The sequence below is a fragment of the Nothobranchius furzeri genome, chromosome 7 (genome assembly GCF_043380555.1).
Source record: "Nothobranchius furzeri strain GRZ-AD chromosome 7, NfurGRZ-RIMD1, whole genome shotgun sequence".
Taxonomy (NCBI): Eukaryota; Metazoa; Chordata; class Actinopteri; order Cyprinodontiformes; family Nothobranchiidae; genus Nothobranchius; species Nothobranchius furzeri.
In genome coordinates, this window is record NC_091747.1 from 35,791,233 (window position 1) to 35,814,969 (window position 23,737).

The window sequence follows — 23,737 nt, forward strand, 5'->3', positions numbered from 1 at the left end:
CTTGCTGTCCAGGATGAAAACTCCTCTCTGGCATTTTTGTCATACCAGGCCTTCTGCTTGGTTTGAGCTATTTTCATGTTTTGTTGCGCCAGCACAGCCATTTGTTCAAGTTTCTCCCTCATTTTTATCACATAGGAGACTACATTCTCTCCAGATGGGCTTGGGCTCTCCCATTGCTCCTTTAGAAGATCTAGAGGCCCCCTCACCTGTCGTCCATATAACAGTTCGAATGGGGAGAATCCCGTTGAGGCTTGTGGAACTTCACAATATGCAAAGAGCATATAGGGCAGCCATTTGTCCCAATCTGCACCAGTCTCTGAAACAAACTTGCGTAGCATATTTTTCAGCGTTTGGTTAAAACGTTCAACCAGTCCGTCTGACTGGGGGTGGTATGGGGTGGTTTTTATACCCTTTACACCTAACAGCTGATAAATCTGCTTTAACAGTTTTGACAGAAAGTTAGTCCCACAGTCGGTAAGGACTTCATTAGGAATGCCTACACGTGAAAACAGTTGCAGTAAGCAATTAGCTACTTGTTTAGCCTTCACAGATCTTAACGGAAAAGCTTCAGGGTATCTTGTAGCATAATCACAAATCACTAGAATGTTACAGTTGCCAGAGGAACTCTTCTCTAATGGACCTACCACATCCATTCCTATTGTGTGAAAAGGTGTTTCTATAATTGGTAAAGGCTGTGGATGGGCTCGGTTAACACCTCTGTTAGATGTCAACTGACATGTGTGGCATGAAGAACAGAACTGTTGAACCTGAGTGTACATGCCTGGCCACACAAACCGACTTGCTACTCTGTGGAGGGATTTCTGAAATCCAAGATGCCCAGCCCAAGGGACAGAATGACCAATTTCCATCACTTTTTGTCTCAGCTGCTGTGGTAAAGCAATGGATTCCGTTTTACCTTTAATCTGATAAAGGACACCTTTCCTCACAGCATAAGTTGCCTCTTCCAAAATGTCTACTTTGCCATGTGTCTGTCCCTCCCCCTCTGTTACTTTATCAAACCATGGTTTTAATGTTGGGTCTGACCTCTGATGTGCAGATATATCAGAAGGAATGTCAAAGTCAAGTGAAGAGCAGGGCTTACTCCGTTCTTCCACGTCTGGTTTGGGTGACGCTAAAAACTTTTCCTTTCTCCTTTGAGCTCTAGATTTTGCTGGCTTTACTGAACCTGCTTCCAATTCAACATCATAGAATGGCAAGTCCTGAAGTTGGGTTTTGTGCTTTCTGTGCTCTAGTAGTAACCAGACTACACAGGGGAGCAGGAGGTTCCGGATTAGCCATGGAGACTACTTTTTGTAACCCTGCAGCTTCCTGACCATCTGCAAAAGTCAGATCAGAAACTATACTGGACACCAAGTCAGGCAGAGTGGGAACATCTAGACCCAAAATGACAGCATAAGGCAGCCTTGGAGCTAATGCCACCGGTAATAAAAATGTTTGACCTCCTATAGTCAAGTTAACCTCTGCTACCAGATACTCCATCTCATCACCATGAATGCAACTTATTTTTGTTTTAGCATCACCCCACAACTCTCTTGGCACCAAACTGGAAAGGACCATGGACTTAAAGCTTCCCGTGTCTAATAAAGCTACTTCACGCTGACCATTTACTAGCACAGGTACTGTTCGGGCAGGTTCATGAACAAGGGATGGAGAAGTTGGTCTTGGGACTGAACACAAAAGGGAGGGTTTACTCTGTGTAGTGGCAGGACATGTATACTGTGTATGACCTATCCTGTTACATTGAAAACACCTCACATCTTGCTTTGACAATGAAAATACTCGTTTAGCCGGATTTGGTTTAGCTACAGGAAATGATCTGTTACTTGAATAATTCCTAGCCTGAGCTGCACCACCACCCCTTTCAACCCCATCAGACTTAACTTCTCTGCAGGAAGAAGTTGTTACGCCCAAAGTTGGTTCTTCTGGCACCCGTCCTCGCTGATAGAAAGACCTCAGCCAAACTTGCCACTTTTTATGCAGACTCTGGGGCTCGTTCTCGGATCCACACTTCCAAATCAGGATTCACCATCCTCAAAAACTGCTCCATGATCATCAGTTCTGAAACATCCTTCACTGTGGACTGCTCTGGTTTGACCCACTTGTAAAACAAGTCCTTGAGTCGAACATATAGTTCTTTGGTGTCTCACCCTGATGAATGTCCAGGGATCGAAACCTCCTCCTGTAGGTGTCGGCGGTTATTTCACATTTGGTGAGAATGGCATCTTTAACCTTGTCGTATCTGTGAGAATCAGCAATGTCCATCAGAACGTACGCACTCCGTGCTTTCCCGGTACGTAGAGGAACCAGTCGGACAGCCCACTCCTCTCGAGGCCAGTGGCAGACCTGAGCCATCCTTTGAAAAGTTGTTAGAAAGTGCTCAATGTCATCATCAGAGGTTAGCGGAAGCAGCTTCAGATCCCTCTGGGTCGCTGGTGGCTGGAACATCACCTGGCTTGGTCCTTCGTCAGGGTGGTCTCCTTCCTCATCATAGCCATGAAGGTTCCCCATGTTGTCACCATCATGCTGCTGTTACTCTCCAGTTCCTCACTTGGGTCTGGAGTTGCTGAAACTGATGTTGCATACTCTTCCATCTTTGGTCCTGGCGTGCTGATTCTTTCTCCATCTCCCGGTCCCATCTCCTGGTCTCCATTACAGTTAGATCCACGAAAACAAGAATTAAAGAGACTCTAAAAGTAGAAAGGGGTTCGACCAGTTTCTAGTGAGGTGGACCTAATAAAGTGGACAGGATTGCAGAATTACACGGATTCTTATCAGAAGTAGAAAAAAAGAAGAAAAATCATTTTGTGTAACAGAAACTCAGTCAGATGTTTGGTCCTTTATTTACTACAATACAATCTGTAAAAACTTCCTCTACTTTGCTGATCCTAACCTTGTAACCATGGCAACAAGAACCAAACTACTGGGTTAGATTAAAAATGTGATCTTTATGACTTGTGCCAAGAGAAAATCAGCTGTTGTTCTCGCTTATAAAAGCCCAATAGGCTTCCAGTGGTTCTGGTTCTGTCAGGAGTCAGGAACACATGTTAATCATGGGCTGTTACTACAGCAGCCGTGTTCTGGAGAACAGCAATATAAAAATACAGATTCACTGATAAAAGAAAACTATAAATAGACACACAGCATATTTCTGCACCATGAGCTAAGGGAGGAAGAGCAGGATTTACTGAAAAATAACAAGTGAAGGAATTAATTAATTGGAAAGAAAATGAGCTACATTTGATCTGGCTTTGGAGGAGATTTTACACTCAAGTGAAGAACACATTTAGGTCCTCGGAGGCATTCTGCAGCCTCAACATGAGATCAGAGCCAACAACAAAGACTCGGCCCCTCCTCCACCTCCTTTCTGCGCATCCATTTTACTCCACTGGCTCTGAATCAAGGCCAGATCTGTTATTAATGAGACACATTTGTTGTTTCAGAATCAGCTCAGTGTGTATTCACTCTAATAAAGTGTGACTGCTTGGGTTTCTGATTACTGCACCTTTGTTCTGTGGATAAGCTTTTACCTCAGAGTTTAGGACCACCACAAGTATTTGCTGAATATGTAGAAACCTTCTCCAGGAGCAGATACTATAAAGACCTCTGAAGTCAGGAAATCTTTTTGATACATATGAAAGAGTTCAGACAGAAGTGTGTAAAACACAGATGCAACAAAACATACATGTTACTCTCCGAGTCCCAGTGACTGCTAACCCTGACCAGCAGAAGCAGAATCAAAATGCAGTTCCTCAGCCATATTTAAAATGTTTTCTGGTCATCAGAAACAAGCAACATCAGCAGCTCAGAGCTTGTTTGACCCATAAAACCAAACACTGATTGGAAAATGACCACAAGGAGTGATCTTTGTCTCCTCAGAGCTGTGTGTGTGTGTGTGTGTGTGTGTGTGTGTGTGTGTGTGTGTGTGTGTGTGTGTGTGTGTGTGTGTGTGTGTGTGTGTGTGTGTGTCTGTGTGTGTGTGTGTGTGTGTGTGTGTGTGTGTGTGTGTGTGTGTGTGTGAACTGTATGCACATTCAATAGCCACACTAAATGACCTAGATAACAGAAGCAACCTGCTCCCCCATCACGCCCAGAGTCATTTATGGCTCATACAGGAAAACCTCAAACCAGGAGGAACCAAGACCTGATGTGACAGTAGGACTTTCAATGGTAGATAACCTGTATTTGTATAGTGCTGTCTAGGGTTCTACAACCCCCCAAAGCACTTTACAACACACACACACACACACACACACACACACACACACACACACACACACACACACACACACACACACACACACATTCTGTTGTCAGCTGCAACATAGCCACAGCGACCCTGGGGGTCACTGACAGAAGCGAGGCTGCCGAGCACAGGCGCCATCCGTACCTCTAACCACCACCAGCTGTCAAGGTGGGTTGAGTGTCTTGCTCAAGAACATAACGACAGCATCAGACTGGGCGGGACTCGATCCCACAACCCTGCAGTTTTGAGACAGGCACTTAAATCCTCGACCACCTGCCACGAGTCGTCGTCTTTAAACACAGAATAAAAGCAGCTGCTTAAAAAAATTCCAATTATTGATTTCCTCAAGTCAACAGAAGACCTGAAAGTCCATGAAGGGTGACCATTTAGACTGAACTTTAGATGTTAAGGGTTAGACCCCAAACTTTAACTCGTGATTTGGGTAAGTATCATGATGGTTGAGAGGAGGTTCCATGTTGTATAGACGCATGTGATTGGCTCTTTCTGATTGTCCAGCTTTGGGTCATCCACTCTGAGGGGCGTCTTTCAATAAGTCACTGGTTCATCTGTGCTGCAGGTGTTTATCTGTCACCTTCTGGAGTCAGGAGGTGTGGATAATGTCAGGATCTGGTGTAATCCAAGTTTTTGTACATGGGACTCGTTCTTGGATGTCTGCCACTAACTCTACATGTTTTGTTCTGGGTGTTCTGGGTGTGTGATGGGCGCTTTCTGCAAGATGCCTCTCCATTATTGTTCTGTCTCAGCCCTGCCACTGAGAGTACACCTTAGATGCTGGAGAACAAGCTGTTTATGTTAACTACCTCAGCTCCTCTAGTTGATCTCTTCAAGTGAGTAGTCCCAGCCGTTAGATGACTGAAACCAGCAAGCACTCACTCACCCAGACTCACGATGGGGAAGGCTGTTGTTCGCCTAGCATCCAGGAAACAGCAGAGACCATCTCGGCTAGCAGAAACTAACCATTAGCATTAGCAAATACACTACATAGCAGAACTCCTCCACTGTGTTATTTGTAGGTGAAACATCAATGCTGCAAAGCAAATGGAGTCAGTGGTAGAATTGTGTTGCTGTTAGCCAATCAGAGGCAAGGTGACCAAATATCAGACTCGTAAGTCCTGCCGTGTGAAGCTACGGTACTTTGTCCTCCAGCTGAATTCTCTGTGCTGATTCAGGTGCTTCTGGGCTTTTCTTCCCCAGAGTACGACTTACAAGGCACTCAAACCTTCTAGAGACCACTGCACTTAAATATAACGAACCAACGTATTATGCACTGGACCAAAAATATGTAGGGTGTAGGTAAATAAACTCACAGCCAGGTAGAGAGCAGCATAGACACTGAGAGCTGCCTCCTTGGAGGGGAAGGTCTTGCGGGCCCGCAGGATGTCATCCTGGTTTCCTGTGCAAGCTTCCTGGTGGCTGATGTAGCGTAGGGCCTGTTGGCAGCCCAGCGCAGTGTAGTTTGGTTTACACACGGTCAGAAAGTAGGGTGCTAGGTTTCCTGTCACCACCTGCCCTGCGTTGACAAAGATGTCGACAGTGAAGAGGCCAAAGGTGTAGACTCCTGTCAAGGAACAAGAATACGTTAGAAGATAGCTGTGCTTTTTATGATGACAGGAAAAATAGACCCAGTTAATAAGGTGATTGAGCTGGTGGTGGTGGTGGTGTGTGTGTGTGGTGGGGCGGTCATTCAATATTGGCATCCACCTTAATTTTTTATGTTTTTTATGGAGAAACGATGATGGTAGCAACCCAGTGAGATACCGGAACTAGCACATACCCTTTGGTTTACCTGGTGAGGTTTTGTTGCTAGTATCGGTTTATTTAAACTGTAGTAAAGCAATTTGACAGCATTCTCACAAGGACACAGTACATTTAAACTGCTGTTAACTTAAAAGTGCCATCCTGCAGTTTGATGTGGAAACTAAAACTAAAACCCAGGCTAGGTGAGTCGGCTCTACGTCTGCTTCTAAGTATCACCTCTTTCAACAAACTCGACCAGCCTTGTTACTAGCTAAGTAGCTAAAATGCTAAAAATAGCTTTGGCCAGATTCTGGTGCAGCAGGCAGGGTCCCATTTGAACTGTAACAGCTGGTGTTTAAACATGTTCTGTCTTTAAAAGCCCATATAGGTCTAAGGCAGGGTGTCAAATATGCGGCCCGCGGGCCGAATCTGGCCCGCAAACGGATTAACTCTGGCCCCCGAGATGGTTGTGTAAACTTTATTTTCATACTTTACGATGCAGAGTGAAAATAAACTCAAAATTTTCTATAAAAAACTGCTGTTCCCAATACATCCACTAGATGGTGGAATAGGCATTGTGTTAAGCAAGCGAGTTGTTTAAATTAAACATTTTCTAAGTTAACACACGTCTCTTTTAACAACGGTAGTTTGTTTCTTCAGCCCTCCCCCTGCTTCAGCCCTCTCCCCTCCCCCTCCCCCTGCTTCAGCCCTCCCCCCCTCCCCCTGCGCAGCGGCTGCAAACTCACTGATGCGCCTGCAGCCTCTCAGAGTTCCTGCTGCTCAAAACATTAAAATAATTATTTAATTTTCTGTTCCTCACTTCTGATTACCTTCAATGGTGTCTGTTTGTTGCAACCAGCAGGTACAAAAACTAACTTGTTTTTATTTGACTCTTTTTCTGTCCTGCCTGTTTATTATCTTCCTGCATCTCATCTCAATCCTAAAGAAAAACTGCTACCTGGGTTCATATATATTCACCTTATGAGTTACCTTTGAACTGCAGTTCTAAAAGATCTACCGACCGCAAAAACAGCGGAGTGCGCGCCGCTCCACAGCAGCGAAACGCATCGGGCACAAATGAAAGACAGAAAACATAAAAGGAAATGAGCCGGCATGAACGATCGTGTGTTAAATTTGTTTTTGCGGTGGCGACACTTTGAGAATGTTACTGTGGCCGTGCTCAGGACGCATCTGTCTGGAGCACGTCAACGATCAGAGCTCTGCACCTCTCAGCTCAAAATAATCCCCGGAGAGTCCACACTGAAAAAAGTGTGTGCGTCCTAACATGTAGCGGTTCAAAGATAAAATAGCGGGACTGTTGAGGGAGTTTGAGCTACGCTTTCAGATTTTTGGTGAACTTCAAAAGGACTTCCAAATTTTTTGCTCCCCATTCACCGTGAATCCCTCTCATCTCCCCGCCAGCATCCAACTTGAAATAATAGACTTGCAGAGGTTGGAACCACTTATCTGTGTGAGCAAGTTTTCTCTGTAATGAGTATAAATAAAACAAAGCTGCGCTCAAGGCTCACACACAAGAACTTGAATCACATCCTGAAGTTGACTGCCACTCAGGATGTGACTCCTGATATTGATGCTCTGGTGAAAGTTAAAAGATGTAAAGTAAAATGAGTCAAATTAACTTAAAGTGCTGCATGAAACTGATTTAGCCATGTGATCTGTAAGCTCTTTGAATCACTGAGGAATTTAATTTTTTTTATTTTTTCAAAGTTTCAAGTACACTTTAGGTGTTTTATTAATAGTGATGTTGTACTTGTACTATTTTGGATACACTGTCCTCAGGCTCCAGCTTTGTTTTATATTGATTGTATTCAACCAAAGAAAACAATCTAAAGTTGTTTTTAATTTACCGGTCCGACCCACTTGGGACTAGATTTTCCTCAATGTTGCCCCTGAGCTAAAATGAGTTTGACACCCCTGGTCGGCATTACTGCTCTTGCTCGACCTTTCAGCAGCTTTTGATACTGTGGACCACCCAGTCGCGTTGCAAGCTTTTCAAAAGTGTGGGGGATGTTGTCTGTGCCTAAAATAATTTAATGTTATTCATCTTGTTAGTTTAATTTCCACAATGGCTGAGCAGGTGCGGATTTTAGACGCATCACGCATGTCTCCGTATTGAAAATGTTTAAACTGATCAGAATACAAATCCAGGCTCTGTCTCGTTAGATTGGTGTAACTAAAGTTTTTACTGAATGAAACTTTACATTAAACCATGTTGAAAAGAAAAGGATCCGATTAAATCGTTTCCCCCCCTCTGTTACAGTCACGGAGTACAGCGCAGTGCGCGTGGCTCTGGGGTTAATCAAGTTTAATTGTTTCTCTTTGCAACAATCTTCACAAGAAGGCAAAACAGTTAAATGGCAGCTCACAGATATTTCCATTTGACTGTTTATTTTGACGGATAAACTCAAGAATGCTGGTTGTTACCCCGACGCACACAGATGAGCTGACAATTTAATCGTTACGTGCATCGCGGAGGGGACTGAATCAATCAAGAAATGATTCCCATCAGAACATCAGAGCTTTATACTGGACACTGTGCTCAGCGCAGCTCGCAGCACACATGGTGGACAGTGAGCTGAAGATCTGTAGAGGGGTTCGCAGTGCAGTGCAGAACCACGGTGCATGCGGGAAGATTTCCTCCCACTGAAGCGGTCTGGAAAGCCTGTCTCTCTGAGGGATGTGTCACTTGGAAAAATGTTCTGATTATGAAACTTTGGCTGAATAGCGCTTGTTCCCATCTCTAACATGGAGACGCATGACGCATCCAGTCTGAGGCAGAATAGCCTCTTCAGCTCAGAAAGCACCTGTAGAGACATTTGATCACGCACAAAGTTTATGTGGAGCAGAAGCGGTCAGGCCACGGCAGGTGAAATGTTCCTAGTCTACATGAAGTGAAACTGTTTAATTGTAATATTAATATGTTACTGGACACGCTGGTCTGGTTGGTTAGACCAGTGTTTAAAGTGGAAAACACACACACACACACATACACACACACACACACACACACACACACACACACACACACACACACGCTCACACACCAATTAAAATAATGCTGATAGCGTGGACTAGAAGCCAGGTGATGGTTTACGTATTTAAATGATGATCAGGCTGCTGTAAAATGTAATCTCCATCCACATCCAGACAGAATTATCCTCTATTCTTTCTCTAATTGCTCTGCTCTTGTCTGGGCTGACGTAGCTGACGGTGCGTGCGGTGCGCCTAGCGGCTGTGATGCATATTTTACGCATTTGTAGAGGTGGGCGGGTGCTTTGCTTTTACTAAGATGGATTTTTTTTTTATGTCGGAGATTTTGCCCCATGAATAACCGTAAAAACTACCGGTGTGTCCACTTAACGCACGGGTGTAGACTAAATATTAATGAAAAAAGAATGGAAAAAAATTGGGATTTTTTACTTTATATTTTAGAAATAAAAATGACGGGGGAAAACATTTATGACGTCTTTTTAAACAAATTTTTCTAGCGCAACCTGCCTGCTTCACTCAAGCCACTGCTTATCAAGGCCCGTCCAAAATTACTGTGGCCCGCCCAAAAATGAAAACCTGGCGCCGCGCCTGTTATAAACCTCTGAAAATTGTTGTTCTTCACTTTATCAAACTCAGATTTTGCACAGCTAATGTCAAGATGTAAAACAATGAAAATGTTCGAGCTCTTCCCTCCCTCCCTCTCTTTCCTGTTCATCCTTGAAACCCGACAGCCGATGTCTGGTTTCAAGGAGAAATAGGAGAGGGAGGGGAAGAAGGAGATGAGGCAAACAGAGTGAGTGCAAAGTAGAGAAACCAGACTGGTGTGGAGGTGAGCAAAACTGCTGGAAAAGTGTGGGTGTTGAACGATCTCAATAAGAAAAGTGTGGGTGTTGAAACCCCCACATCACCCACGGGTGCGACGCCCATGGGACCACCATATTCTGTTGGACAGTCTTGAGTCTTGGGCTGGGGTAAAGGGGGTTGCACTTGAATGATTTTGCTCCTATTTATCCAACAGATCCATTACTGTTCAGCTTGGCGATTTCTCCTCCTCCACTCTTCCTCTGCCTTGGCATGTACCGCAGGGCTCTTTTCTGAGGCCTCTTCTTTTCACTCTTTACCTGCTACCACTGGGCAAAATCCTAAATCGGCACAGTCTTAATTATCACATCTATGCTGACGATTGTCAAATATATGTGGCACTAAAAAATGGAAATGTGGACTCTTGTCTCTCGGCATGCCTGGCAGACGTAAAGGGCTGGCTAGCGGCCAATTCGCTCAGGTTGAATGATTTAGACTGAGTCCATTGTCTTTGATACCTGCAATCCCTCTGGCTCTCATTCCACTTTTGATAGTTTAAACCCTAAGCGGTATGTAAAAAGCCGTGGGGTAAAAGTGGAAGCCAACCTCTCGATGACTCCTCAGATCAACTCAGTGGTGAGGTCTTGTGTTTATCAGTTACGCCACCTAACTCGTTTAAGACCGATCTCAAAGCGGAAGCAATTGGAATCAGTCATGCACGCTTTTGTCACTTCTCTCTTGGACTACCCTAATGCACTATTAGTTGGAACTCCTGTCTCTGCCCTGAACTGGTTGCAGGTTGTCCAAAATGCTGCTGCTAGGTTTTTAACAAACACAAGCTGACATATCCATATTACACCAGTCCTAGAACATCTTCACTGGCTCCCCATCACATTTCGTGTGTGTTTTAAGATATTGATGTTTGTTTTTAAAGCCCCACATGACTTAGCTCCTCCTTATCTCTCCGACCTGGTGACTCCCTATGTACCTACTCGTATGTTGAGGTCAGCTGACCGTCTACTGGTTTGCACTCCTCGGGTGTCCTGCAATCACGAGGTGAACGTGCGTTTGTCCATGCTGCCCTCATGCTTTGGAACTCATTGTCCATTACAGTTAGGCTGGCATCCTATCGGCCTGTTTTTAAATCTCGTTTAAAAACCTACTTTTATGACTTGGCTTTTAGACAGTGATTCATGTTATCATATTATGATCTTATAGTTTTTATTGCTGTGTTTTACCTTCTTATTGCTTTTTTCTTTGTTTTAATTGACCCTACCTGTTCACCACTTTGGTCAGCTCTCACGCTGTGTCTTAAATTGTGCTATACAAATAAAGTTGGTACGGTATGGTATGGTAGGTATCGCATTGTCTCAATGTAAACTAACGCGGACTGGAAGTTGCTACCATCTTTCATGCAAAGCCTGATAGGACATAGGAAAAATGTGGATAATAAATTCTGAAGCACTAATTGGTCTTCAGAAAATGCTGTGGAAAAAAATGTCTCCTGAGAAGTGAGCATGATGAGATGAATTTAAAAATCTTGAGTAAGTTGCATTAATCACAGCAGGATTTGTTTCTGTTTCGGAAACCTTTAAGGAGAATCACCTTCAGCACACAATGGTACATATTCTGTAATATTTATTCAACAAAATTAAAGGATTTTAAAAGGCCGCATGTGATAATTAAATAAGCCATGGATATAAACTGCTTTCACACATAAACTATCCCAGCTTAAACGGGAAATCCTGATTGATCAAACATGACTTTGAAGTAAAAAAACATGGTGGAGGAGGAGCATGCAGTGTGCTTCCATCAAGCTAGCTCAGCTCTGGGCTTCCAACTTGATTCAGTTGAAGAGACATGTGAAAGGAGGATGCTGGGGAAGATGCTCCATCTTGGATAACCTCTCCCACTCACTCCATTCCAATGTGGAGACCATGGACAGCTCCTTCTGAGGCAGACTGGGACATCCCAAATGTAAAACAGAACGCTATCATAGGTCATTCATCCCCTCTGCAGTAAGGGTGTAAAACTCCTCAGTTTAAGCTGTACTGGCATTATCCTGGTACACAATGACACTAATGCAATACTCAGTATGTGTTCGATGCTTGGATGTACATTAGTATGTCTTATTCTGCATAGGTCTGGAACCCAAGTTTCTTTTTTATTTGTAGTTTTTAGTGGTTTAAGGTTACAATAGTAGTTTACTGCCTTTGTGTGTCTACCTGTAGTCTTGTTATTATTTTTCTTCTTCCTTTTCATGTGTGCTGCTGTAGCAAGTGTATTTCCCCACTGTGGGAATAATGAAGTACAATCTATTCTATTCTATCACGTCACCTTCTGATTGGTTAAACATCACATTTAACAGGCAACCAATTTCTTTGTCTCTACAAATTGGATCAAGCCTAGACAACGTGTTTGAAAGTCTGGATCTATGATCGGAGCAGTCCTGACGTCTTTGCGAGCAGACCAGAACGCTCCTACCCACTACAAAAAGCCATTTTAGTAATCTGGTGTGTCAAGGATATTAAAACTGGAGATGTGAAAAGAAAAGTTTGATCAAAATGCCCAGGGAATTTATTGGACTAACAGGAGACTCATTCAGATTTATTTTAATCTAGCCTAGAGAACAAGATCAAACCCTTGCTTTGAAAATGTTGGTCTATGAACGCTCAATTGGAACCTCTGCAAGCCCATAGCATTCTCGCTGGCCCATCACTGCTCTCTATGGGTTTCAAAATGATGGAGCGGTGTGATTGGTCCACAGTGGTCAGACAATCATAGCTTTGTGGGCCAATCAGGGCCCTCCATTTGCCTGGTGGGTGGGATGATGCTACGGAGTAGAACAATTTAAAATGGCTTTTGGACTTGAACTAGAATTAGGAGCAGATGATGGATGTAAGTCCTTTCTTTAGAAAAAGATGTATTTTTGCCTTCTTCAACAGCGGACTGCCTCGTTTACCAGCGTCTGTTGTGGTGAACATGAAAGACCATGGAGATCATTTGAAAGACAGTGGCAGAACCTGGCCCATGACCGAGAGCTGTCACTGGAGCAGTTGCCAGGCTAAGGACAACCATGAGCTCAACCAGAGTCAGTTTAACATAGCGTAATATAATGTTTTTGGATGGTAAAACGTGCAGGGGTCAAAACTTGACTTTGGAAAAAGTGGGGGGGGAGATGTCCCCCGCCAATGATCATCGACCTCTCTTTCCAGCGCTTCCCCCGACACAGTTTTTTCTGTTATATAAGTTTGAGGTTTAGAGCAAATAATAAAAAATAAAGAGGTGAAAAATTAGGTAAATATTACTAAATGTGTCTGAACATCCCAGGAAGCTTGTTATGCTGATAGCAGTTCCTCTAACGGCCCCATGGTGCACTCTCTGCAGTATCCTTTGGAAAGTATGCAGCTTTAAACATCGCAGTACTGTGGTCTTCCTTTGACCCAACATTTACACCAAGACTCCATAAACCTGAGGAATTGGGTCTGATCACATCAGATCATTGGTACGTCCAGAGAGATTTCACACTTGATCTTTTCACTTCTACAGGGATCACCTGTGTCAGTGATGGACCAGAACCAGGCCTTTGCTCTGCTGCTTTGCTCCATTTCCACAGATCCTAGCCAAATCAGTCAGCCAGGCTTTATGGCTCTTTGATAACAGAATTAATCTGGCTTATTGTCTATCATACCGAATTACCAGTAAGTAAAGTTCTCCTCAGATCCTGGGAAGAGGAGGCCCCCCTGGCACAAGGAGGTGGCTTGGGTCTGAGTGCTGCTGTCTCACTAAACGCCATCTCTCTGTAAAGCATTTCAATGAGACAACATCACAGCCATTGAGGCTGCGTCCTCTTCCTTCACAGGAGTTTAAGAATTAATCTTCTTACATTTCTCTCCTCATTTCCCACCAGCCAACAAGAGGAGAACGGTCCGGCCGTGGATGCTGACAGATCCATTTGCTAACAAGCATCAAATAGGTTTTGTCAAGGCCTGTGTGAGTCAGTTGTGAGTGGTAACTGCACAGCTCATCTTTCTGACATTGTCCCAATTTCTCTGATGTAAATGCGGAAATATGAGCGCTCCGTGTTTTACGGATGACTCCCACCCCCACGGCCCTTTCATCCTGACACCGAAAGATGGGAAAAATTGCTTAGTAGAGCGTGAATCTAACTCCTTTTGGGTGCAGAGCTGCTGGGTAGCTGTGCTTGTCTCTGTTCTGACTAGCCGCAGAGGCTCATTGATCCTCTTGTTGGATTGTTTACAATTACAGGATACATAAGTTGTTGTTCTAAACCATAATCTCCACTGTGTCATGCACAAGTCGACATTGCTGCAATCCCCTGAACTCCCCAAGCACCGTTCACACACACAACACTTGGAAAGTCAAGGCCAGGGTGTTGAATTGGGTGTGACACAGTGTGAAAGTGTTGGTTCATATTTTATGAAATGCATTCATCTGACATTTTATTTCAACACTTGGTAGGACGAGCCTGCTTGACGCGGTACCACCAAAACAGCATGCTAATGCTTCTGCTCTGAAAGGTCAAAACTCTACTCAAAGCAGCCCTGGTCTTCCAGAGGATCCTCTCACAGTTCTGAGACTGACCCAAGTGCAGGTCCCAACAAAGCGTTCCGCTTTCGTCTTTCTAGACCTTTCTCTAAAGTTGTTTCTGGGTACCTTTGACATTTGAATCCATTCAGTACTAATACCCGGTACCTAGGAATCGATACCGGTACTTAACGGTACCAATTTTAGATACTTTTTAGTGTTTAATATTTTAATTCTCTTTTATAATTAAATATATATTTTTCTCAATATATAACCATATTTGATAAATATCACGATAAGTAACATACAACTATTTGTATTTTAACATCGTCCTTGTAGTTTTATAAGCTGAAAATTAAACTGAAGCAAACATCTTTACTGTGAACTAAATTTACTGTGTATCTTCATTCCTTTTGCCGTCCTTTTTCATTTGATTTTTCCTACTGGGAAGTTAGAATTTCCGAGGAGAAAGCGAACGCACCATTAGCTGATAACAATGGTGGCAATGGAACCTAACATATCAAGCTAACGTTATCTTAAACCGTTTATTTAGCTGCTGGAGCAGATTAAAACGATGATGCCTCACACTTAAATCATTGTCGCTGGTTTCATCTTCACCCAATCACCCGTCGCATTTAGTAAAGTGAAGCCAAACTTTAGAAAGCGTTCATGTTCTTCTAGTCGGAATTTCGGAGTTCCGAGGAGAAAGCGAACGCACCATTAGTGATGGAAGCTAACAAATCAAGCTAACGTTATCTTAAACATTTTATTTATCTACCGGAGCAGATTAAGATGAGGATGTCTCACTTAGATCGTTGTCGCTGGTTTCATCATCACCCAGTTACCCATCACATTTAGTGAAGTGGACCCAAGCTTTAGCGTGCGTTCTTTCTACCATGCTGCTCTGTTTACAACTGGCTCGCAGCGACAGACGTAACGCTCTTGCGCATGCGCAGCTGTCCAGGCAAGTTCTCGTTATGAAGGACGGGTACCGAAACGAGGCACCGTTTCAAATGACGTGAATCGGTGCTCAGTCGGTACTATGGAATTCGGTCTGTACCTTAAAAAGTACCGAATTCGGTACCCATCGCTAGTTTCTATAGTAAATGAAGGACAGAATACGAGACACAGATTTACTAAAGTACATGCAGTACTGCACAAATATTAAACACATACTGGATATTACTCAGATGTTACTGTGTGCCAGGATAATGCCAGCACCGGTTAAACTGATGATTTATACACTCTTACGGCAGAGATGGCGAATAGGCCGTGAGGTGAACCTCGTTTTCGTTTCATCTCATTCTGACCTCTTATGGCTACTTGCTCTTCGCTTCATGAAAAGTACATTCGTACTGGTTTAAAGTAAAGTTTCTCCTCTGAAAGTCCCGCAGTTTTATTACGATCATTGTTTTAATTCGGGACTAATTTCTTTTGAGCGTAATGAGAAAGTAGTAAAGCGGCTCTCGTGTGATCGCTAGTTTAGACCAATGTGGTGCACGCATTCAGTAAACAGAAATCCATCATGGCGGTGAACTCAGAGTCAGAGAGTAGCAGTGGTTATGATTTAAATACCTTAAAAAATATACATTCATGCAAAAAGTGATTTTTATGGAAACGTGGAGCTGTCGCACGTGCAAAGAAACATTAGAGCGAGATAACGAGAAGCTTTACTCTGCATGTATCATGTTTGAACAGTGTAATCTGACATTCTAACTGAAATGTTTCACGTTTTTACGGTTATATTAATTTGTATAAACAGAATAATAACGAGGCGTTCGCAGCCCTTTCACTGCTCAGGCCTGATAATAATAACAACGGACAAACATGATATTGCATGTTGTTTGCTCTATAATGTTTTTACAATAGAGCAAACATGAAAAATATCTATATTGTAAGATTGTGAAATTACATTATTAGAGCAATAACGATAATACCGATAAGCAATATTCTATGAAGATATAAACATACTTTTATTTAGCCCGGGTTCCAGCTCTACCTTGCCATAATCTATCTTACTAAACTAGCATTTGGTTTTCTAAAGTAACGACTGTTTGTTTGGATGAAATGATGTCATTACTTACTAAAGTGTAATGAATGAATGTAATTGCAATCATATTCAGATACTTCAGTTGAGGTTTTTACAATTTGAGAACTTAAAAGATCACTTTGTAAGCCATCCCCCCGAATGAAATGAAGATAAGCATTAATGTGACAGTGTGTATTTTTCCTGGCTATAGGGGGCAGTAGATACCTAAATCGTTGCACACAAACAGTATGTTTGTGTTGGAGTAAGACCTTACCAACGGATGCCCATTAGGTCAAAAAGCCCAGAAGCATGCAAACTTTAGCAAATAGCAAGAACATCAGACTCCCTTTCATCACTGGCAACAAGAGAAGAGGTAAATGTGTAAAACAACAACATTTAAGAATGGCGAGAGTTTTGTAACCATTTGTTACAATTTAGTAAATGCTTTTTGTCCTCATGGGCTCCCATAGAAGGAAACATGGCTTCTAATATCGCCCAGAGACTTAGGGTGTGTCCGAATCCACGGGTAGGATGCTTATGAGTACGGGTCCTCGCCGGTCCTTGCTAGACCGCTAAAACCGGAAGTCAGCGGCTCTGAATTCGGACAGTCTAGCCTTCACCTCTACGGTGACCCGTAGGTCCCATCACAGCCTGGCGGCAACTACACGCAAGTGAAAACTGCTAACGCTAGCAAAAATCGAGCAGGAATATTAAGGAGCTACAGCAGCTTCAAGTCCATCAGCAGCGTTTGTTCACAACCGTTTTGAGGTAAAGTAATTTTGTTTATTCTAGAAGTTTTCAGGACTTACATGTTAACTTTAGATGGTTTCATGTATGTTTTAAGCTACAAACTGAACTTGTTAAATGTACACAACACATTTCTACAGAGTATTATCATGTAGGTAATTAATATAAACCAAATGCATTATAAATGTTGAATGCAGCAGGATGTTTTCTAATGTAAATTGGACCTTAGAACTTCTTATTTTGCATCAAATGAGGGTAAAATAGTTTTAAAAAACAGGCTTTTAAATAAACTAGCATTGAAGTGTTTTCAATGTGTGTTTGTTTATTCAACTTAAGCCTAATAATGATTAGATCTGTCTTAAAAATGTAAATTCTCTGTAGTTTTCCCTGCTGCTTTTCTTTAAACTGAACAGAACCAGTGTACTGCAGGTTATGGGTTTGTTTTACATTTTTCAATAAAAAAACTCTTATTTAATCTATTACAGGTCAGCATGCACTGTGCTGCACATCTGCCTCTGTGCTGGTAAAGTTGTGGGTCTGGAGGATGAGCGTGAGGAAGATGTGTGTGGAGGAGGTCAGTGGTGCTCTGTCCTGCAGGAGGTACCAGCAGACCACCACTACTGTTAACAGGCAAGTCATTTATGTAGAACCTCTATTAAAAACAACACTGTGGTTTTATTTGCTGAAGAGTCACAATTGTTATACCAGCGGATCCATGGACCATCTCCTCATTTCATATTTCTGAATACAGCTTAGAGATGTAACAGCCGTCGTCTGAGCCAGCCCAGCAGGCCCTGTAGATGGACGATGGAGTGGACAGTGAGAGGAAGCGTCCCAAAGCTCTCTCTGCAGACCGTCCTGTATGATGTTCTTCTGACCAGAAACATCCAGGCATGGGTCTGCTCCAGCCCACCATCCACGTCTGGATCCTCCTGCAGCAGATCCAGCTGCACTGTTAAAGACTTCCTGCTCACTCAGTTTAAATAAATGATCCAGGAAGAGTCACTCAGGTTAATCCTGCTTTAACCATACAAAACTGGTCCATACTGGTTTTGATCTGTAAATAAGTGTAACGTATTATAAATAATCTTGTCTCCTTACCATCTTTTCATTTTCTGTTCATGTAACATGTTCAAAAACATCTGTAATAATAAAACTGGTGATAAAATCAATGATCAGAAAGAGTTATCAGTTAGTATTTGTTTTAATAAATGTGTTCAAATATCAAACAGCTAAATAACATTAGCATGATGACAGTAGAAGGCCTCTCTCCCAGGATGACCAAAAGCCTCTCCTGACCCTGGACACCTGCAGTCCTACAGAGAAAATCAGAGACCACGGGTGACAAAAAGGCAATAAACACATTTTTACATTTATCCACATGAGAAGATAAAAATTATATTCTTCACACAAACTTTTTACTTCATTAAAACGTGTCAGCTGTGTAAATCCCTGAATGTAAAACTACTTTTCACAGAAGAACTTCTGTGGTTGTGTGTAAACAGCTTCACTCTTCAACTCTAAGCTTAATAAAAACGCTTCTTTGCTCCATCGTCCTTAAAACAAATGACAAGTTTAATTCACCACACACACACACACAAACACACACACACACACACACACACACACACACACACACACACACACACACACACACACACACACACACAGGAATAACTGGGACCCGTGAAACAAACTCGTTCTGGCTGATTTCTGCCTAAAATATAATTTAAAAACAAATATACAAACGAAAAATGTCTATAAACTGAACCGTTTTAAGCTTTTTAGGTTTCTACAGCTAGTTTTTAACAAACTTACGTTTAAAACTTCGTAGCTCTCCCCATTTTCTCTTCCTGTTGAAAATCCACAGCTGGCGCACAAAGCATGCTGGGATAGCCTTGTTCTGTGAGGATACAGCAGACCTGTCCTCGAAATGTGGGTGGAGCGAGGACGCATTTGAGGACGCGAGAATGAGTATTCTTGGAATTCGGACAGTACTTGTCGCTGCGCTGTGATGTCATGGACCTCAAAATGCGCTCTTACAAGCATCCTTCCCGTGGATTCGGACACACCCTTACCCCCAAATTCCACTACCTCCGCTTCGCTCTGCTCCGCTCCGGTCCGCCCCCGCCTTCCGCAGCCGCTCGCTTCCGAACTCAATTTTTACTGGTACGCGCTCTACAACGGCTCCGCTCCGGTGCGGAGACCTGAGGTGGGCAAACAAGCATGCGCGGGATTTTCGAGATCTTGCGATACAGTCCGAGCAATAAATGCGGAAGTTAGATCCAAACACCCGTTGTGTGGGAGAAGCATCGAAATGAACTGTTCAATCTGCCCATCATTTGTGTTGAGATCAGCAGTGTTTGGATCAACAAAGTGTGACTACTTTGATAGTGGAAACTGTATTTATGGCTTACTTTTGTGCATTTAAAGTTCAGCCGCCATTGATAGTTGTTAAAAGTTGTTAAACCTGTGCATATGAAACAAAAAACGCCTTTTGTTTATCTATTTATTGTGAAAAACGGAAGTTGTGCTTGCTCCTTTTCCTGTTGGGCCGTTGTGATTTCTGTCCATTTACTGCGGAGGTGCTCCGGCGTCCGGCAAAAATAGGATAGATTCTATTTTTGCCGGACGCCGGAACAGAGGGCAGCGCACGGCGCCGCACTGCCAGAGCACGGCCGCAGTAGTGGAATTGCTCTGATTGACTACAACGGGACCGATTTTGCTCCGGCGTTCGTGTCGGAGCGGAGCGGAGGTAGTGGAATTTGGGGGTTAGACCCGCTCCCATGTATTTTATGGTTATGCCACAAAGCTGTAAGTATTTTTCAAGAACTGGGCCATTTCCTTCATTTTCAACAACATTTTGATGGATATTTACAGAGATCAGTGGTAAAAACTACACATTGCCTCTTTAATACATAGTATTTTTCATGAGCAACATTTATACAGTCTATCCACAAATGTCAAAACAAATGTCGAAATCAATAAATCAGAACATCAACTTTTTTACAGAAAGATATTTTACAATAATTGCATGAACGTGGTTTACAGATGCACAGAAAACACTTTTTTTAATGGTGTGCATTTACTGCATCACCCAGTCTTCTGTGCCGATTTCCTCAAAGATTCACAGAAGATTTTTTAACGAATTCTCACAAAACATTTTTACGTATTTACAATAACTGAGTGTACAATTGATCATTCATCACTGTTGCTCTCAGAGCTGTAGTTAGATATGGTTGTTTTTTATCATTTGCATCATTTTGGCACCAACATGAATATGTGCACGACCGTCCTGCGGACGTACAGCAACACATTGCTGTCTCACGTGTGCCTTTCCTGCAACTGCAGTGGACTACCTGCATTACACTGTCAGGGGCAGGCTTTCTAGTCATCCAGATGTTGATACAGGGCATCGTTTGTAGGGTGGGGGGGGGGGGGTGAAAAGCTGATGAAGCCATACAGAATGCTTTGTATTTAGTTTTATTTACATTTTGAGCAGCTGGCTGGTCATGCAGTTACAAGCAACAGAACATGTCGTTCTTTTGGCCTTCCCATAAAAAGCACTTGCAGAGTCACAACCTGAATCCCAATAAGCGCTGAACACAGGCTGTAGCCAGAGGTAGAGGAAACCTTAGGGAATTCAACGCTTCTTGTTCTGTTACCAACTCCTGTGAGGTGTCTGACAGAACAAACAGCCTGTCTATCAGCGTTTCTGTCTACGTCTCCACAATAAGCAGCTCTGTGCTTGCCAGAGGCATGAGACACCAGCTCAACCTCCTCTTCAATGTGTCTCGTCTGAAAAATATAAATACAGTAAAAGTTTGTTATAAGGATTCAAATAAGGGTATATTTTCACATTGACCTTTCATTTTTATAGATTTTTAACTTCCTAACACTTTCTAATACTCTCCAACAGGCTGCAAAGTTACTGTAAGGACAGACGGGAGTGCCTCGCTGGTTTACAAAAGCAAAACCGTGTAAAAACACTGTCAGTCTGTAGCAGAACTTGTTACAGTCACCTGTGGTTTGAAACATCACTACCTTCATGTTGTCTTACCAGATCTGAAAAGGACTTTGTCAGCTGGTTCAAACTCAGCACCTCCTGGCTCTCAACTCCTCTCTCCTCTCCTCTCGCAGAAGATCTGGTACCCGACATCAACGCTGGGCTCATTTCTGAAAACACAAACCCAGACAGATAATACAATAGTTGTGTAGCGTCCAGCAATGGTCAGTTTAGGTACAGCTTGACCTTTCACCATCTATTCAACATCTGGTCAGAAAGGAGACTTCATAAAATACATCAAGGGAATTTATGAATACAAATGCAATCAAAACAATAACAATGATAAATATAATAACACATAACTTACCGTTGTTGTAGGTCTTGACAAGAATTTGGTGCACTGTCTGTAACAGCGTGTGCGGGACCAAACCTCCAGACACACACACTCTTGATCCTTATGAGCAACAGAATGTTATCCTCTTGCTTTTTCTCAGCAGCTTTATGCACCTGGCCTTCAATTCAAAAATTCTAATTCAGTTCATGAAGGAAAATGATGATGTTTTTCCTCACATTTAAATTTCTGTCTATGTGTGTGTGTGTGTGTGTGCGTGCGTGCGTGTGTGTGTGTGTGTGCGTGCGTGCGTGCGTGCGTGCGTGTGTGTGTGTGTGTGTGTGTGTGTGTGTGTGTGTGTGTGTGTGTGTGTGTGTGTGTGAGTGTGAGACAGCGAGTGCTACCGATCAGCAGATGTTTCAGCCTGCACCAACTGTGCTTTCTGGCGTTTTCCGTGAACACAGGCTCAGAAGCACAGGACCAGCATGAGCTGGTAGGCCTGATCTGGATCAGACTTTATTCTTTGGAGTTTCTTTTGTGCTGCTGGTTTCACTCTGCAGCACATCCACATGTTCTTCTGTAACGTCAGCGACGGCGTCCTCACGTGTAATACGTTTCTCAGCTTGTTCCGTGCATCTCTAATCAAGAGAACGTCTGCAGCTGGTGGGGTGAAAGGCAGAGGCGTCGGGAATATTCTACAATTCTATATCTCGATAACAACACTCGACTATCACCAGTCCAAGCCATTTTGTGATGGATTACATGTAAATATTCCATCAAGTAAACATAAAATCCTGCTCCTGCTTCACGGATGCTGTGCGCGTAGCAGTTTTCCTACAAGTTTACTCATTTTTGTTGAATTTTCTGGTGATTTTTCCTTGTCCTTGCTGCTACTTTCTGAATCCATGTTGTCCGCCATGTAGGGATCTGTTTACTAAATGCGAGCACCGCATCGGCCAAAAGTGAGCACGTGAAAGCCGCTTTACTTATACTGTTTCCAAACAAGTAATGGGAGTGAGGTCACTGTGTGCTCCTTATTTTGGTTATTCTCATTTATTCTCTAAAGAGAAATAGGATTTCTTCTTTTGCCTCGCTCAGGGGGGTCACGTATGCAACAAGTCACGTTTTAAGCAGGACAACTCAATGTCAAACATACCCAGCAGTCAACAACTTGTGTGTAAACAACAACAGAGGAAATAGCTGGATATTGGTGTAATCTAAAGAGCACATAGAGTTTTCTGTACTCTGTGCTGGTGATGGTGTTATCTAACTTCAGAAACATTGAGATTTGAAGAAACATTTGGCGTAACAGCACAGCTGTATTATTATTATTATTATTATTAATTTTAGTTGAATTTTTCTTCTTCAAAAATTAGACGTTTTACTTATGCATTAATGATGTTTTTAAAATGTACTACCAACCGAGTGAATTTTGCAAACATCAGAGAAAGTTTCAAGGTAAAATGTGACATTGTTACATTAAGAGGGCGGATCTAGTTTATGTTTATTGTGACTGATAAAAATTAACAGTTTATATGCTCATTTAAAAAATGTAATGATATTTATTCTTTTTTTTTATCAGTACTCAGTATCAGCAAGTACAGTGGGTACGGAGTACTCAGAGTATTCAGACTCCTGTTAATGTTTCACTCTGTTATATTGCAGACATTTCCTCATTAATGTACACAGAACACCCCATGTTGACAGAAAAACTGCATTTTATACATGTATGCAGATTTATTAAACAAGACAAACTGAAACATCACTTGGTCCTGAGTATCTAATCCCTCCATACTTAGTAGAAAAACCTTTTGAGCTAGTACAGCCATGAATATTCTTGGTAAAGGTGCAACAAGTGTCTTACATTTGGGGATCCTCTGTCATTCCTCCTTGCAGATCCTCTCCAGTTCTGTCAGGTTGGATGGCGAACGGTGGTGGACAGCCATCTTTAGGTCTCTCCAGAGAGGCTCATTTGGGTTTAAGTCAGGGCTCTGGCTGGGCCATTCAAGAACAATCACATCGTTGCTGTGAAGCCACTCCTCTGTTATTTTAGCTGTGTGTTTAGGGTCACTGTCATGTTGGAAGGTAAACCTTCAGCCCAGTCTGAGGTCCTGATCACTCTGGAGAAGGTTCTGGTCCAGGATATACATGTACTTGGCTGCATTCATCCTTCCCTCGATTGCAACCAGTCATCCTGTCCCTGCAGCTGAAAAACACCTTCACAGCATGATGCTGCCACTG

At 42.8% G+C, this 23,737-nt stretch overlaps 1 protein-coding gene across 4 annotated transcripts in view; it reads right to left on the reverse strand.

Moving 5' to 3' along the window:
• The window catches only part of plppr5b (phospholipid phosphatase related 5b), a 144,181-nt gene that overhangs the window by 71,481 nt on the left and 48,963 nt on the right, over positions 1-23,737 (reverse strand). For all 4 annotated transcript variants that reach the window (XM_070553038.1, XM_070553039.1, XM_070553041.1 and 1 more), the window contains exon 5: positions 5,593-5,843. In XM_070553038.1, coding sequence (XP_070409139.1) covers positions 5,593-5,843 — 251 coding nt within the window. The remainder of the gene's footprint in view (positions 1-5,592; positions 5,844-23,737) is intronic.